At 38.0% G+C, this 17218-nt stretch overlaps 1 protein-coding gene across 2 annotated transcripts in view; it reads left to right on the top strand.

Moving 5' to 3' along the window:
- The window catches only part of stox2a (storkhead box 2a), a 56285-nt gene extending 39318 nt beyond the window's left edge, over positions 1-16967 (top strand). For both annotated transcript variants that reach the window (XM_053502842.1, XM_053502843.1), the window contains exons 2-4: positions 986-1138; positions 8715-11208; positions 15901-16967. In XM_053502842.1, coding sequence (XP_053358817.1) covers positions 986-1138; positions 8715-11208; positions 15901-16102 — 2849 coding nt within the window. In that variant the 3' untranslated portion in view covers positions 16103-16967. The remainder of the gene's footprint in view (positions 1-985; positions 1139-8714; positions 11209-15900) is intronic.
- Positions 16968-17218: the final 251 nt, after the last annotated feature.

Raw genomic sequence — 17218 nt, 5'->3', positions numbered from 1 at the left:
ATCGTTATGCGTCAGCTGTGTTTTAAATGGATTGTGTGTTGTAGACCACGACTCATCTGCTATAATATATCTTACAGTAATCTCACTAATGCTATAACACTGTAATCAAATACAAGATGATTTAATAGACATGGAGTGAGTCGACATTCCTTATATAAATCCTGTGTGTGTGTGTGTGTGTGTGTGTGTGTGTGTGTGTGTGTGTGTGTTTTCCCCTTTGGAATGGATATTGATATAGACAAGGGTTTTAATGCATACAATACTAAACTGTCAGTGTAAGGTTACCACACACTCAAACACACACCAGTCCTCTGGTTGACCTTCATATTGCTTTTATCCATCCATATCAAGAAGAATAATAATGGATTGTTTTACATTATGTTATGTAGTAAATGGATATAAATTCAGCTCTAATTTTCATTAAAAATTTACCTAAATTAGCAGGTGACTGTCAAAGCCCTGTCCCACATTACTTTGAATTTGACCCCGATCTGCTACGAATTCAAGATTGTAGGAAATTGTTCGATACGGCTTGTTAAGTATGGCTTACTGTGGATCATTATAACAAAAGGACATTTGGGAGGAGATATAGCCCTCAAAAACATTTTTCTAAAATAAAAATAAAAAATTGCAGTAAGGTCATTAAAATAAAAATGATCAATTCTTTTTCTTTCAAAGGTGATTGGTATTGGTTTGGGGGCTTGTAGACTTTGTAGATGAGTTAAATCACAAGCTAATCCTCTTTATGTCAAAGCCTTTTGGGCTATAAACACTAAGCTTAAAACTCAGGGCATTTAAGACAGCTGCCATGTGGAGTGTTGCACTCAAGTGTCTCATTTGTATCTCATCCAGTGGACTATGGTATAGTTTATTCTCAAAAATGTAAATATTTACAAATCTCTCACTATTCACCTAGCGCATTGTCCATAAGTCTTTTAAACACTGGCACTAAAATATTTCTATCTGTCCATGTTTCTCTTTGTAGGTGACGTGTCCCCCATCAGCATGTCTCCGATCAGCCAGTCTCAGTTTATTCCACTCGGTGAGATCCTGTGTTTGGCCATTTCAGGCATGAACTCAGCACGCAAACCTGTTACACAGGACGCTCTGATGGAGCACCTGACCACCTGTTTCCCAGGTAAACACACACACATGTGACATTATCATTGAGAGAAACATTGACACTGTTCTAGAGGTATGATGACATTTGGCAATATACTTTACTTGAGAAGACCTTTGACCTGTTTCATGATTTAATTCTTTAAGTTCTTACTTCATTCACCCTAATTCACCTAATTGTGAGGACATTTGACACTGCCTTGTCATTGTGAGGACATTCGAAACTTACTTCTAATGGAGAGGACATTTGACATTGACTTATCATTGTGAGGATATGTGAAACTGTCTAATTAAGTGGATATTTGACACTGTCTAATTGAGAGGGCCTTTGACACTGTTTTATCATTGTGAGGATATTTGTTTTATCATTGTGTATTATCATTTTAATTACATTCAACACTGGCATGTGCGGTTGTTATAACTCAGTTATTACCTAGTAATAAATCTGTTAGATCTCATCAGACAGGGTGAGCATGTGGCCATTTGTGTGATAGGAAATTACTGACAACGTGATAGACACACGCTCACCCCGTCTGATGTGATCTAACAGCGTTATTACTAGGTAATAACTGAGTTATAACATCCTCACATGCCAGTGTTGAATGTACTGTAATTAAAATGATAATACAAATATCCTCACAATGATAAAACAAATTCATTGTGAGGATTGTCAATTGTCTGCACAAATGACACTGCCTTATCAGCGCATTTGAAACATTCTCTTATAATTATAAGGACATTTTACAGTGTCTTATAAGTTTGATGAAATTTAATACTCTAATAATTGAATAATTAAATAATTTTAAAGACATTTAACGCTGTCTAATAATTAGAGGGACATTTGATGCTGTCTTAGGATTATGAGGACATTTGTCACCGTCTCATAATTTAAATGACATTTGACACTGACTTATAATCGGACGGACATTTGACACTGTCTCAGGATAACCTAAACTGCCTGTAGCTGAATGCTGAAATGTTAGTTAGAGGGACCTCAATCTTGGACAAATGGAGTTTTTTGTTTTGTGTAACTCCACCCACTATCATGTTAAATTATCAATTAGCAAATTAGCAAAACAGAAAGCCTGAAGTGATCTGTCTGATTTAAACTTAAATGCTTAAAAATGTTTTAGCAGGTTATTTATTTAAAAATTAGATAACTGGGATTTAATAATTTTGTTTAAAGAAAATATGTAAAGATTTACACATATTTACACACCCTGTCCATGTACACACAGCTTTTTTTTTTTATATTATTTTTTCACCATGTAATTTTTAAAAATAGCCTTCATCTACATAAAAAGCAAGAGCAAATTTTTAAATGCTCTCGTGAGTACATCAGTGCAGTGACAGTAAATTATTAAGTGTTACATCAAAAGATTCAAGAATAATGTTAAGAGCTGTGTATTGATCGAGAACAAGAGTAGAGTACTGAAAAGAGAAAGACTGTGGACTGATGCTAAGGTGGAACTGCTGGTCAAGTTTGAAGTTAAATACAAATCTTCATATGTTCGCAATGTTCATAGTATGATTTGTCACACAGAGTTGTGGTTCTTAGAAGATTTGGAGTAAAGGGATCACTGTGTGTGTCTTGATCACGTCTGCCCCTGTTGTGTAATATCCAAGTCCTGTTTGTGTGTAAGACACACAGTTTCCGTCATTGTGTTATTGAGATTTAATGCAATGACATCAGCTGCTGCAGGGTTTTCGGGAATAACGACCCCAAGCACACATCCCTAATCGATTTTGTGCTGACGAGAGTTTTGGAGCTCAATGATGTCATCCTGGTGTTGTCCATCATGGTACGTGATGAGTAATGCAGAGTCGATAGAGAGCCTCAAAGCATGATGGGAAATTACAGCAGTAATGTTTTTTTTTTTTTTACTTATTTATGGGATGACATTTACGATGTCTGTTAGGCTTAAAAAATGATCACATACAAATGACATACACACAATAAAGAAAAACAATACTAACAATTATTCAATATTAACTGTTAATGTTACCACGTTAATGCATGTAATCGATCTAGAAATTTTAACACATTGCCATTTTTTTACGTAAATTAATCATATGATCAAGTTTGACTCTATTGGCTTCCCATAATCAAAGTGTGGTTACCTGGCTGTGTGTGATAATGGCAGGTTTAATGGCAGTGGGTAATAAGATGAGTCAGGAAAAATCACCAGGTGTCGGAACAGCAGATTTTAATATGAGAACCTTCTAGATGGAAGTTTAAATAAAACCAAAATTGTGTGCCCAAGTTACCTTCAATAGTAACTCTTTTTACAAGAACACAGTAAATGTAAGATACTGAATAAAGTTATGAAAGTGAGGCAGTTGGCAAAATCAGCATGCACTTATTGCACTTACTTAAGAGACCACTGGTCATCAGTAAGTAACCATACCTACCTCAGTCTGACAGCACACCTAATAGATGACAAATGGCAACTGCAACTGCACTACTTGTACATGGTAAATACAGAAGAAACACCTTTTGTCACCGCTATAGGAGCGAACAGGGCTCACAATATGAATGTCGCTGCAAGTTAGATTTTAATTTAATATTTGTGAAATGTTAATGTTTGAGATATTATAAAACTGCATAATCTGTTTCCAGAAATGCATTTCCAGTTGATTATGCATTTCTTTATTTTAACATTGCATGTTTAGAATCCAAGTAAATCTGAGTATTTTAAAATTGAGATTAATTGTGATTAATCACAGTCTATGCCTGTGATTAACTAGATTATATTTATAATTGATTGACATCAATATAATATAATATAATATAATATAATAGGTTATAAAATATAGTACGGTTACACGAAGAGAAACAGAAAACTTTGTTTAAAAGTAACACAGTAACGAGTAATCTAACGCATTAGGTCCACCATTTAAGTACTCAGTTATTTAGTCATATTTTCAAAAATGTAATCCGTTATTTAGACAATTTATGTAATCCGTAAGCCAGACAGCAGTCATTCCGTTGTGTGTGTGAAAGTCGTCCTACAAGCCCCGCCCCTGATAACCCGCCCCCCCCCTCTGTTATTCCTGCATTTATACCCCTATCTTACCTATGTGGTTTGATTCGCGATGAGAAGCAGTATTACGCACCGTGAGCCGCCGCGAGTGACCACCCGACGTTTCGCTAAGTTCTGCAAAGTCTGCAAGCTTCTGTGAGGGCCGACGCGCTGAAAAATGGAAACGTAATCACAGCGCCAAAACTCGCGGTAAATCATGATGAACCGTACGGCCACTACGCGAAACCATGTAGGTGAGACAGGGGTATTAGTAGCTAACAGATTATGGGCCCAACTTCACTGAGTGATGATGGTAGAATTATTATAAAGGTCTTGAGTAAAACAACATGCATGAGGAATAAATAACAATATCAAATGGTATTAATTTTTTTACAACCCATGCAAATTATAACATCTTCCATGACGATATGCTTGATGTCACAAATGCTGTATTTATATAAGCAGTTCAGAAATTACCAATACTCTTACCCATGCTCTTCAGTATCGTTTGTTTAGGCATTTGGCAGACACTCTTATCCAGAGCGACTTACATCTTTATCTCATTAAACATCTGAACAGTTGAGGGTTAAGGGCCTTGCTCAAGGCACCAACAGTGGCAACTTGGTGGTTGTGGGGTTTGAACCTGGGATTTTCCAAACCGTAGTCCAATGCCTTAACCACTGAGCTACCTCTGGCCCTGTTTATGTTTGATACTGATCTTAAGTTGGAAATCTGTTTGTGGCTGAAGAAACAGTACGGTTTTCCTGTGTCAAAAGGTTTAATACTTTGTGCAGATTAAAAAAACGAAAAATTACCTTCTGATTGATTTGTGAATTTAACATGCAATCACCCAATTTTAACATTATAAATGTTTTCCAGATTTACAGGCACTCCTTAAAGTGCTCTGGATTTAGTTAAGGTGTGGTCTGAACTCAGAAAAACACAATTAAATATTGATCAGAAAAGCCAGTGGTCGGAGTTAATGTCTCTCCTGAGGAACCTCGTGAAGCCTTTATGTGAACTGTTAACTGGATCTTCTGCTGAGGAAGCGAGAAACAGCACATGATGACTGAATCACTACAACTCTGTCAATATCCGATTAGCCTGAGCTTTGCTGACAACACATGCATGTGCTTAATAGCTGTAGAAGAGCCTTGATTGTGCTTCATCTTGTAGTGTGATTACTGCTATGTGAGATAAACTCACTCAAACTCTATAGCACTGTACAAGGCCTGGAGCCCATCCCAGGTGATTTGGGGTACGAGACGTAGTATACCCTGGGTGGGGTGCCAAAATCCCATCCAGGGAGCAAACCAGTAATTTTAGCTTTTAAAAGTCATGTAGTGTCTACCTGGGTTCATGTGCCGTATTTAAAGTACTAATCGAGTTATAATATGTCATTATTTACATAGGAAATTTAAAATTTTTGGAGTATTCCATTCCAATTATATGATTTATCTGCACATATTTCACATTAGGTTTAACACCTTTAAACGAGAAAACAAATCAGGCATATAAAATGTGATTTTAAAACTTTTTTTTCCCACAATTTTCTTTTTTATTTAATTGTGTCCAAAATCCTCCTGTCATGTTATGGCCCTCCTACATCAGCAACCATAGAGAGGCGAGGCTACCACATGCTTCTAAAGATATGTTTATGATGGATTGGATTTCTGTAATATAATGCACATAAGTGCTACATAAATTAAACTGAATTGAAATCTGAATGAGAAGATGGTGAGGATTAAAATAAAGATTTTTTTTTTACCAGTATCTTGCTCCTTACTCGAGCCAATATCAGGCAAAAAGAATGTGCTTCAGTTCAAGATTAGAATCATGCATGACAGGGGCATGCCTTTGTTTCACTCAAACGGCCACCCCACATTTTTTAAGAAGCCTTCTCACATTCCAGAATTTGATCCCGATCTTGAGATTGTAGAAACTCATAGGGAGCTTATCAAAAAGTTTAGTATGGTACATTGCAGTTCAGGAGAGATCATGAAGCAAGTTTTGAAAAGTAGTTACAGATTTAAAAAATGTAGCCTTGTAGCAACATTGCAGCAATCCCATATCATGCTCTAGCTGACACACCCCTCAGATAACGCATTTTTTGTACCTTTACTCCTAATCACTAAAATTGACCCTCATATATTTTCTCATGCACACCAGAAATGTTGTGGTACACAATGGAAACTTTCTTGTTTGTACCAGGTCATGTGTCATTCTTTTCTTTTTTACACATCCGTGCTTTAAACTAGACTACTAAATAGTATGCTCTAAAACAGGAGTCGGCAACCCTAAGCACAACACTGGCACAAGAGCCAATTGGACCCGTTTCCCACAGAAAAGAAAACACCGGGAGCCACAAAACCCTTTGGCATCTAAAATTAAAATAACACTTTTACCTTTAAGCTAAAAAAAAAACTATAGTGTGTTGCATTTATGAAATCTATTAACTACTACAGAGAAAACTGTTATTTTAGCATGCACCAAAAACATTTTGAACTCCAAAAAAAGTTGGAGAAGGTTGGTTGAAGGTTGCGTTTAAATAAAATACTCAATGCCTATTTGATTCTTTCTCGTATTTATGACATTAAAAGACGAACCTAAATTATTCACCTGCAGCAAACCGAAAACGTCGTCTGCTTCTGTGTGCCATTATCCTTTTATCGCGTGTACTGGACTGGAGTTAGAAGTCAACCTGTTATAAAACCGGTTGTCGAAAAGCTCAATAATAAATAAAAAAGATACAACAATGATTATGGTGAGGTTTATTACAGCAGTGCACAGCATCTGTACAGAGTTGGGCAAAGTACATAAATCCTTTACCCAAGTTAAAGTAGAAGTGCTCTATTTAATTTTGTACCTGCGTTATAGTACAGAAGTACACAAAATTTACCTATCAAATGCGCAGGCTCACAGTAGCCTTTTCCATAGTAAAAAAAAAATATATTTATCACAAAATTATGCATAATAATTGTGGGGTCCTACTGTAGGTGATTCTTAAGCATTTTTTTAACATTTTGTAGCTAACGTGTAATATGTTTAGTTTTAAGTATCAAAAGGGTGACCAAGTATTTCAATTCAGGTTCAGGAATGTGGGAAAGGCAGCTTACTCTTTCATGACTAAATAGAAGATTAAGAATTGTGTGCAATTTCAATATTAAATTCAGACAAAACATGCTAACTCTGAATCCAGTTCTATGAGACAAAAACAACTGCTGAATAAAATCAGATGAATGCAGGAGTAAACATGTAATTCAAGTTTTACCAAATTACAATTAAAGCGCAGGACGTTCAAACTCGCTTGAAATTAGCGCCATGTTTACTACTTCCCAACGTTGGAGGTGGCAGAAAAAAACGTGTAGTATCCATAGTTGCGTCATGTTGTTATGGCAACTGCCAGGGTATGATGTAATGGTGGGCAATACTTAACCCTGACCAGTTATAGCTTATGTTCTGCTTTATCCTGCTTGATTCTGTGTGTGTGCGTGTGTGTGTGTATGTATGTGTGGTAAAGCTGATTGAGGTAATACAAGGACCAGAGAAAATAAGGACATTGTGTACTCTGTGTGCTCAGGCCTCTGCTGTGTAACAGCCATGGGTTTAAAATACTTTTTCTTTTTTATGTTGTGTCACAAAACAATATTTAGGTTGTATAACATTTATATTAGAGTCCCTGATCTTCTTCAGATTATTTTTCTAATTATGTAGGAGGTTTGCGACCACAGGTGTTCCTTTGGAGAAATAAAGCTATGGTCTGTAAATAATAAATTATATTTTTAACAAAACACAGGACCTGTATTTAAATAGACTGATTTATTTAAATTCTAATTTTTTAATTTGTTGATACCATATGCTGTGGAACAATGGTCATGAGAAACACACGTGTCTGTCCATGCACATTTTTTTTTATATAAAGCATTGATTCGATATTAATTAAGTGCATGCGCTAGCTAAATTATTTGGCTCATGTTGACAAATGTTAAAGTAGATTATGGGGGGTGGGAGGGTTTGTTTCAGTTGAAAAAAATCTTACTTTTCTCTTTTTTTCTCTTACCTGGCTAGTGTTTGCAGCTTGTGATGAACTTGTGATTTAAGCAAAGTCTGTTTTGTCTTAACTATTAATCTTGTAATATGTTTCTATGTTGCAGTCATTTTCTGTTGACTGTTCATTACCACAACCGTGTACACTAAGATTCAACACATATTGTCACAAAGTAACAGATGTTGGTTTGGAAGAATTTTTCAAAACTATTACGACTAGGAATAAATGAATTTTTTTTTTTATATATATATATCCCTAGTTTTGCATTATGCTCACTTGCTTGTCCCTTGGATTCTTTATTAGTTTTAATAGACAGTGTCACCTTATTTGACTATTTGCATATTATCATAGTTGAAACTTTAAGAAATTAGTCTTGATTAATTTGAAACTATTTTAGAACTAACTTTAGACTGTTTTTGGCTGCTTAAGAGCCCAGTAATAAATTATAAGATAATATCTGAACTAATGTCAGAACTTAGGGCAGAATACACACTTATCTTTTTTCTTCTGCCTTTTATCCTCAGGTGTACCAACACCGACTCCAGAGATCCTGCGTCACACACTTAACATGCTGGTTCGAGAGCGGAAGATCTACCCCACACCTGAGGGCTACTTCATCGTCACACCGCAAACTTACTTCATCACTCCTTCCCTCATTCGCACCAACAGCAAATGGTATCACCTGGATGATCGGCAGCAGCAGCAACAACAACAACAGCAACAACAACAGCAGCAACAACAACAACAACAACAGCAGCAGCAACAACAGCAACAGCAGTGTACATCACCACAGTCTGGCACAATCACCCCTTCCACATCGGGCTGTGTGCGTGAACGACTAAATCACAAAAACCACTGCGATTCTTACAACTCCTACCGCGATGAGGTGCCTAGCAATCACACCACATTACAAAGGAAGTCACCGAAAGAACCTAAAGGAGATCCTCCCTCATACCCACAGCCCCCACCTCCACCGGCAACCACGCAACACCCATCAGATCCAGATAAGAGCAGGACCAATCCTTCCTTTACGTATAAGACGGACACTTTGACCAAGAAAAAGGAAGGGAGTACTGGGGGCAGCAGCGAAAGGCAATCAAAAAAGTTTGGGTTGAAGCTTTTCCGTCTGAGCTTCAGGAAAGACAAAACAAAGCAGCTGGCAACCTTTTCTGCACAGTTCCCACCAGAGGAATGGCCTCTGAGGGATGAGGACACACCATCTTCTGTTTCGATTCCTCGTGAGGTGGAGATGGAGATTATTCGGCGCATCAATCCAGACTTGACGGTGGAAAATGTGGCACGGCATACAGCTGTGATGAAGCGTTTAGAGGAGGAGCGTGCCCAGCGCTGTAAGGCCAATTCATCTGCTCAGCACAGTGCCCGAAGCCGTCGCAGCCGAGGTCACCGTCGTGTCCCACATGGGAAATCACGCTCACATAGTAAGACTCGTGCCTCTCGCGGCGATCCATCTGAGAGTTCCAATCTTGACCTGGCAGCGGTTGGATTGGATCGGGATTACAGATTCTTTAGTCAGTCACTAGTGCGCTCACCCAGGGAGGGGATGTATACAGTAGAGCGAAGGAGTGGCGCTGCCTACCTCGTCCACAGCAACCCTAACATTGCTGAATCATATTTCCCAGTTACCCCTGAATGGGACGTATCAGGGGAGCTAGCGAAGAGGCGGACAGAAATGCCATTCCCAGAGCCTTCACGTGGGACTTCCCATTCAAGGGTGCATCGGAGTCACAGCCACACACAGGACCGCAAATCTCGAAATGAACGAACGGATAAAGCCAAGGAAAGATCGCGATCGATGGACAACTCCAAAGGTCCACTTGGAGGTGGAAGCTCCCTGTTAGGACCTCCTGAAGACTATGATCGCAGTCCGGATCACCGAAACCGCTACTACACCGATGATGGGACGCTTAGGGCCTCATCACAAAAATCGTCCCACTATTCACGCATCATGTTTTCGGCTGCTAAGTTCAGCTCCGAGATGTCTGTTCCTGATATGGGCAAGATGAGCCTGGACACTCCTTTGGAGCGAAACAAGAGCAGGGACAGCCTGCCAGCCTACAGCGACATGAAGGCCCTGTCGCCCAAGCCTCTGGCAGATGACTACTTCCAGTGCAATACGTCGAATGAAACAATCCTAACAGCCCCGTTACCACTGGGCAAATCTGACCACGACACTTTAACGCCATCAGACGGAGTCTGCAAAGGATCGCCAGCTGATCGGCAGACACCGCACCTCACTTCCCCTCATCCCATGGAGTACAAAGAGGATACCTCAACCTCCAAGGGACACAATGGATCTGGTAAACCCACGCCGAGCCAGACTCCAGAGCCCAATTCTAGTGGTCGTTTAATACAGCATCAGCAACACAATGCTGACCCTGGGGGAGGAGGTGGAGGTGGTAGTGGTGTGATGGTGGATAAGAGGAAAGAGATTTTCAGCAAGGACACTTTGTTTAAGCCACCACACAGCATCTTGACAATGAGCTATGTTGACACTGGCTACTCCAAGTCAGGCACATTGCGAAAGACCCCGCACATGAAGTCGTCTGAGGTGCTTGATACTCTGGAACCCCAGCCCCCATCTAGCTCTGGCCCTTCACCCGCATCCGTTCCAGCACCTACAGGTCCGGAACAGGGAATCCCGTCTACATCAGAGGCCGCTTTTGACTACTACAACGTGTCGGATGACGACGATGAGGAGGTGGAGGAAGCCTCTCATAAAGAGACGGCTCCACCAGAGGGAAAGGTTAGGACCGGGGGAGGAGAGAGTGGTGGTGGGGGTGGAGTCAGTGTTGGGGGTGTGGTTGGGGGCGGGACTATGCAGTGGCTGCTGGAACGAGAAAAGGAGCGAGATTTACAAAGGAAGTTTGAGAATAACCTGACTCTGCTGAGCCCCAAGGAGAATGAGAACACCAACAGCCAAAAGTCAGCGCACTCAGCACGCCTGGACAGTATGGACAGCAGTAGCGTGACCGTCGACAGTGGATTCAACTCACCACGGTAAGTCTGATGGTTTAAGTCATGCAGATTAGCATGGAGGTACAAGGAGTTATTTAGAGTGTCTTGCCATGTTTAACTTTACCATTTGTGCTTAGGATGTAGATCTATTGGAGCTTCTGCAAAAGATTTTTTAGGATTATCCTTGTGTTTCTTGTTTTTGAACTCACTTATATCAGATCCCAACCACAATTCAAAGTATTTTCTCACACCATCACTTTCCGTCCTCATGTGGTCCATTCAAAAGTGGATTTTTTTGGTTGGGGAGATCTTGACTATATGTAGGAAGCTTTGTGTGTGGAACCTACTTTCATTTAGCTAGGTGCTGATAACAAGCCTTTGTGCTAATTAAGCGACTTATCAACTAGCAAAGGTACCACTTAAGCCCAATCCCAATTCTACCCCTTACCCCTACACTTAGCCCTACCCCTCCATTTGGCGCGTTCACGTGAAGGGGTAGGGGTGTCTCATTTCTCTTTTGGTTGGAGGGGTAGGGGTAAGGGGAAGGGCCAGATAGCCCTCCAAACGAAGATTTTTCGGGACCTCACTTCAAACGAAGGGCTAACGAAATTTTCAAGATGGCCGCTCACTCGAGCAAGCAGACCCGTAAATTTTACGAATTTTTGCCATTAATAAGGATTTTTATGACAAGTTTTCATTATATGTATATTAATTTTAGTCTTGTGTTTGTGTTTATGGTGATGTTTTGTAAAAAAACGTTTGCAAAAAAAACGCTAAAGTTTGCTAGCGGATAGTGCAGATTGCGCAATATTACAAAAATATATTTTTATGTCATATACACTTTACTGCATGCTACAAACAAATATGAAAGTTCAGTAGCACGGCAGTTTGCCGAGCTTTTGATAACGCATTGTTTGTTTTGCTTACGGCCATACTGTATGTGTACATGTAAATGAACGGATACGTATAATGACGTATAACAGTGTTGTAGTGGTGTCCCATTTCTTAGGGGAAATATTTTAACCCTTCCCCTTTCCACTTTGTTTCAAGGGACAAGGGGAAGGGGCGAGGGGTAGGGGAAGGGGTAGAAAATAGAATTGGGATTGGGCTTTAGTGTACCATTTAGACACTCAACTTACATCAGCGATCCTGAAAAAAAAATTCAGGGTAACAAATCAAAATGATGTATTTTTTGTCTTAACTCCTCTTGTTTTCATTTAAAAACCACTGCTTGACTTTTTTTTCTAAAAGACGAAATCTTACAAACACAGCGTATCCTGCGTAATGTCTGCTCATAAGGGCTCTGAACTAACATCCTTAACACGTCGACAGTGAAAGGAAGTCATTGCTTTGTTTAAAACACCACATGGTGGTAAATTCTACTAATAGAATCAGAATCAGAATTACTTTATTGATCCCAGTGGGGAAATTCTCTTTCATTACAGAACAAACTCCTGATGAAAATAAAGAAGAAGACATATAAAGATGGCAGAAAAGATTTAAATAAAAATAAAACAATAAAGTAATTAAAAAAATAATAATAATATAATAATAATAATAATATGTGGTGTAATAGCAAGTCAAATTAGCTAGATAAATAGCTAGGTAAGAATTTATTAACCACATGATTGTTTCACAGTTCAAAATAGAAACCATGGAGAGCTGTAATGGCATGTTAAACACGTCCTACTGTATTATGAAATTAATTTGTGGTGTAGCCACATAATGTTGTAATTTGTTATAATAAATAAAAAACTTCTAGTTGCTGGTAAAGCCTACTGTAGCTAGCTAAGACTACTTGCTAAGGATCAAGTGTATTATTTTGACACAGTTTAATATTTATTTTAATATGAAGCTATTTGTAGGGGTGAAAAAAAAAAACTCAGATCAGATTCTTTTAACACAAAAGGTGATTCATGCAGCAGGTCTTTTCATAGGTATGTCTAGAAGGTGTTCATTCTGTCATAATAATATCATTCTAAATATTAAGTAAATAAGACATTTAGTATTTAATTTAAAGATAAACAGTTTTGGGTTAGCTAGAGTGCATGGTCAGTAGTCATGCTAGGTTTCATTTTAGTTACAGTAGCTACCGAAGCATGCTAGTTTATGATTAGCCTAACACAAGTGAATTTATTTTTACATTGTTTAATACAGTAATAAGTGATTTTAAGGGCAAAAAAAACAGAATGATGGTTGTTGAAAACAGATTTTTTAACATGAGTTTAATGGGATGATTTAATGACAGAATTATTAGCTACTTTTCAAAATGAAGCACACAAAGCTATTAGCAGATAATGCTGCCTGCTATTTTGAAATATGTTAATGGCTAACATTGTTCCTCTCTGTTTTTTCTGGATCAGATGCTAATTTGTTCTCTGTTTTCATTGTTTTCATGTCTATTTTCTTCACAATTCTTTTAAATTAATAAGCTTGATAATAAAGTCATCATTCATTGTAAAGTAACAGTCATAACAGGAAAGGAAAGAGATTTTCTTCAGCTCACCCCTTAAAGATCACATGTCTTTGACCTTAGTCTGCTGTGTCAGCAGGACTAACTGCTTATAACAGGATTATGTCATACAAAATAAGTAAAGTTAATCCATTCTTACTCCAAAAAAGAGAAATAGACAGTAATCAGATTACAGAGACTTTGGAAAAATAAGGTGATTATTTGAGGGATTACTTTCAAATGGTAAAAGTTTTTAACAGTGTTGTAAACCCCGTTTGGTGGATACAAACTGCACAAAAGTCATGTGGAAAAGAATGTTGTGCTTTATTTATTTATCTATTTATTTATGTATTTATTTAATAACTGCACTAGGGCTGCACTAAGGTCATTAAATAATGGAACGACCATCACCTCATATCTCTCGCTCTTTCTCTGTTAACTCTAAAATACCTTTTGGATACATAATGCACTTCATTATATTGTACATCTAGATCACAAAAAGTACACATACTCTTCCACTAGTTCTTTATTAGTAAAAGGGGTGGACCTTGCAGGTTTGAGCATGTTTCTAGTTTGCATATTCATAGAATTTTATTATGTATAGAGAATGATAAAATTGTTTACTGGATTATGAATTTTTGTCCACTTAACTGAATGACTTATGAATGAAAATTTGCATAGCAAACACATAACACACACATAACATAGCAAAACATTGCTAGAGATTGCTAGAGAATATTTTTTATCTGCATTTTACAATTCAAATTTTCAGCTGACACCATAAAAAACGTACATAATCAAACAACATATACATTTGTTTTCTTGACATCAGCTGTGGACCTCTATGTTTCCCTAGTAATCAGACAATCATAATAAAAATGTATCACATACCAACCTCAGTCAGAACAGTCTGACTCAATACATTCAGTAGGTAAATATTTGCCATGTAAGCATTTAATCTCCTGTTGGAATAAATCTATCCTTTCTGTGCATGTTTGCACCACGTGGGTGCAACATTAGGCGACGTGACAAGATTTCGGCTTCCGTTCCTCATCTGTAAACTACGTAAGAATAATTCTTTCACAGCAGACTTTGCTTGGACTTTCATCCTCTGGCTCCTGGTGAGTGGTGGAGCGAAAAGCATTAAGCGGTTTAGTGTTCTTTATGAGCTGTAAAGTTCCTCTTGCGCTCTCCTCCTGTTTATAAACCACAGGAGAATGATGCATCTCTGAGGTCACAACTTCTTTAGAAAGAACATTTGAAACAGTCTAAAAGATCATAAAACACAGCTAGTCAGATTAAACCTTTTTCTCATAGCTTTTGTTCACTCCTTTCATTCCCTCAATTATACATCTATCCCAGTTCTGATCTTTCTTCCTGTCATTCATTTTTCTTTTCTGGTGTCCTCAAGGTTTTCTTTTGCTTCCTATTATCTTACATTCACTCTTGTTTTTAATTTCTGTTTTGCTCTTACTCTTCCCTCCTTTACATGGAGTATTTCAAAATTTTTCTGTCTCCTTTTCTCGCTTTTCTTTTTGCCTCTGCTTTTATGTCCTGTTCTCAACTTTTATTTTGTCACCCTTTTCCCCTCATTCTCTCTTTTCTTCTCTTTTCTTCATTAATTTCCTTTTATTCTCCGCACCCTTGTTTGAGCTTTGTCTGACTTCTTTACTCCTCTCAGCTCATCTCTGTTCTTCTGCTCTATTTCTCAGGTTTCATTTCTATTCCCTCCTCTCCTCTTAAATTTTTTCCAAACTTTTAATTTTTTCACTTTCAATTTTTTTTTGTTACTATATATCTTGTGTCCCTCTTGTTTTCATCTTTTGTCTTTTTGTTTCCTCTTTGTTTTCACCATGTTGTGATATTTTTCTTTTTCCTCTCATCTAATTCAACAATCATTAATGGATCATTACTGTCATTTAACCTCATCTCCATTTTCTGATGCTCCTTTTGACTTCCAGTCTTTTTGCAGTGCCATTTTTACTTTTTTCTTTTATTTCTCCTTTGTATTTCTATACTTTTCTCTCCTCTTCTTTCAAGTTATTTTCATTTTCTTAACATTTTCTTATCCTTCACTATTCTTTTTTTCCATTGCTTTTACTGACATTTTCTCTCTGCTTTTACCTCCTCTTCTCTCTTTCCAATGTTTTTTCTTTCCCCTTCATGTCACATCTTTTCTCTCGTTCTCCTTCGATCTCATCTCATCGTTCTTCTATTTTCTCTCCTCTTCTTTTCATCCTGTCATTTATATGTCTGAATTTCCTTTTCTCTTCCTCCTTTAGGACGCGGGAAAGTCTGGCATCTAACACCTCGAGTATTGTGGAGAGTAACCGACGTCAGAATCCAGCGCTGAGTCCGGGTCACATGGGCAGCTCTCTGATTAGCACTCCATTCTCCTTCCGCTCTGTGGCCGAGGCTCCCAGCACGCAGGCCGAGAAACTGCAGAAACCCAACAACTGCCTCGCCTCCATCACCAGCGTCTGACCCGGCTCGAGGAGAAATACGCAAAAAAAAAAAAACACGCATAAGCTCGGGCCCAGAATAACAGAATAAACACTAAACAAAAACACACACAAAAAAAACAAAGACTCGGGCTGTGACAAGCACCTCAAACCTCCACGGGGACTGTTAAACCCAACAGGTATGGCTTCCACTGACTGTTCTACAGCATCGCAACAAATCACTGCAAAAAAGAAGAAAAAAAAAACAAAAGAAGGAGAAAAAAATAGTCAAAATGGAAATGAATCATGATTTATCTCAATCAGGAAATTCTCCAGTTATTTTCATAACCCGGGATAGTCTTGAAGTATCTGGTCATGTTTTTTGTTTGTTTGTTTGTTTGTTTGTTTGTTTTTTTTAATTTTTTTTCAGTAATAATTGTTGTTTTTTTTTCATCCTGCTGATGGATTGCACTCGGACATGAGGATCCCGACCGTTTTAAAGAGATAGGAAATCGAAAGTGTCACATGGAAGAAAGCTGGTATGAGATCTCAACATTATTTCACGGTTCATAATGTTGTATGATAAAAACCCAGAGAAATAAAGTCATTCCTCATGACGGCGTTAGCTCTGTTGATAAAGTAATAAGAACTGGAGTCATACTTTTCATATTGCTTATTAAAAAAAAGAAATAAATAGTACTTAGATTGAATTACTATAAAAGAAAACAAACTTATTCTGAAATTAAAGGATTCATTTAGGGTTTAAAAAATCACGAAGACTGTTGACTTTTTTGTTTGTTTCCTTTTTTCAGTTGAAATCCCAGACGAGGCAAAGTGTGTAACGTGTGTGACTGTACATCACGTAACGAATTTACTTGTTTCATTAAAAGTTTCTATCTGACATTTAATCTCAGGTCATGAAGAGTTACTCTGTTAGCGGGAAACAAGAATATATCTGGAGTCATGTGTGCTCAGGAGATGGTTCGCCATTCCTCCTTTATCTATATGTTTATCTACACACCCAAGAGCTCTTTAATTTCAGCTTTCTACCATAAAATGGTGAATCAGGTTCCTGCATTTATATCCATTGTGTGTTTCTGAAGCTGTGTGTGTTTGTGTGATGGAAAAAACGGGCGTTAAAGTGCAAAAACTCGGCTTC

This window comes from Clarias gariepinus, chromosome 8 (assembly GCF_024256425.1).
Source record: "Clarias gariepinus isolate MV-2021 ecotype Netherlands chromosome 8, CGAR_prim_01v2, whole genome shotgun sequence".
In the NCBI taxonomy this organism is placed as follows: Eukaryota; Metazoa; Chordata; class Actinopteri; order Siluriformes; family Clariidae; genus Clarias; species Clarias gariepinus.
The sequence above is the reverse complement of the archived record's forward strand: the minus strand, read 5'-3'. Positions and strand labels throughout refer to the sequence as shown.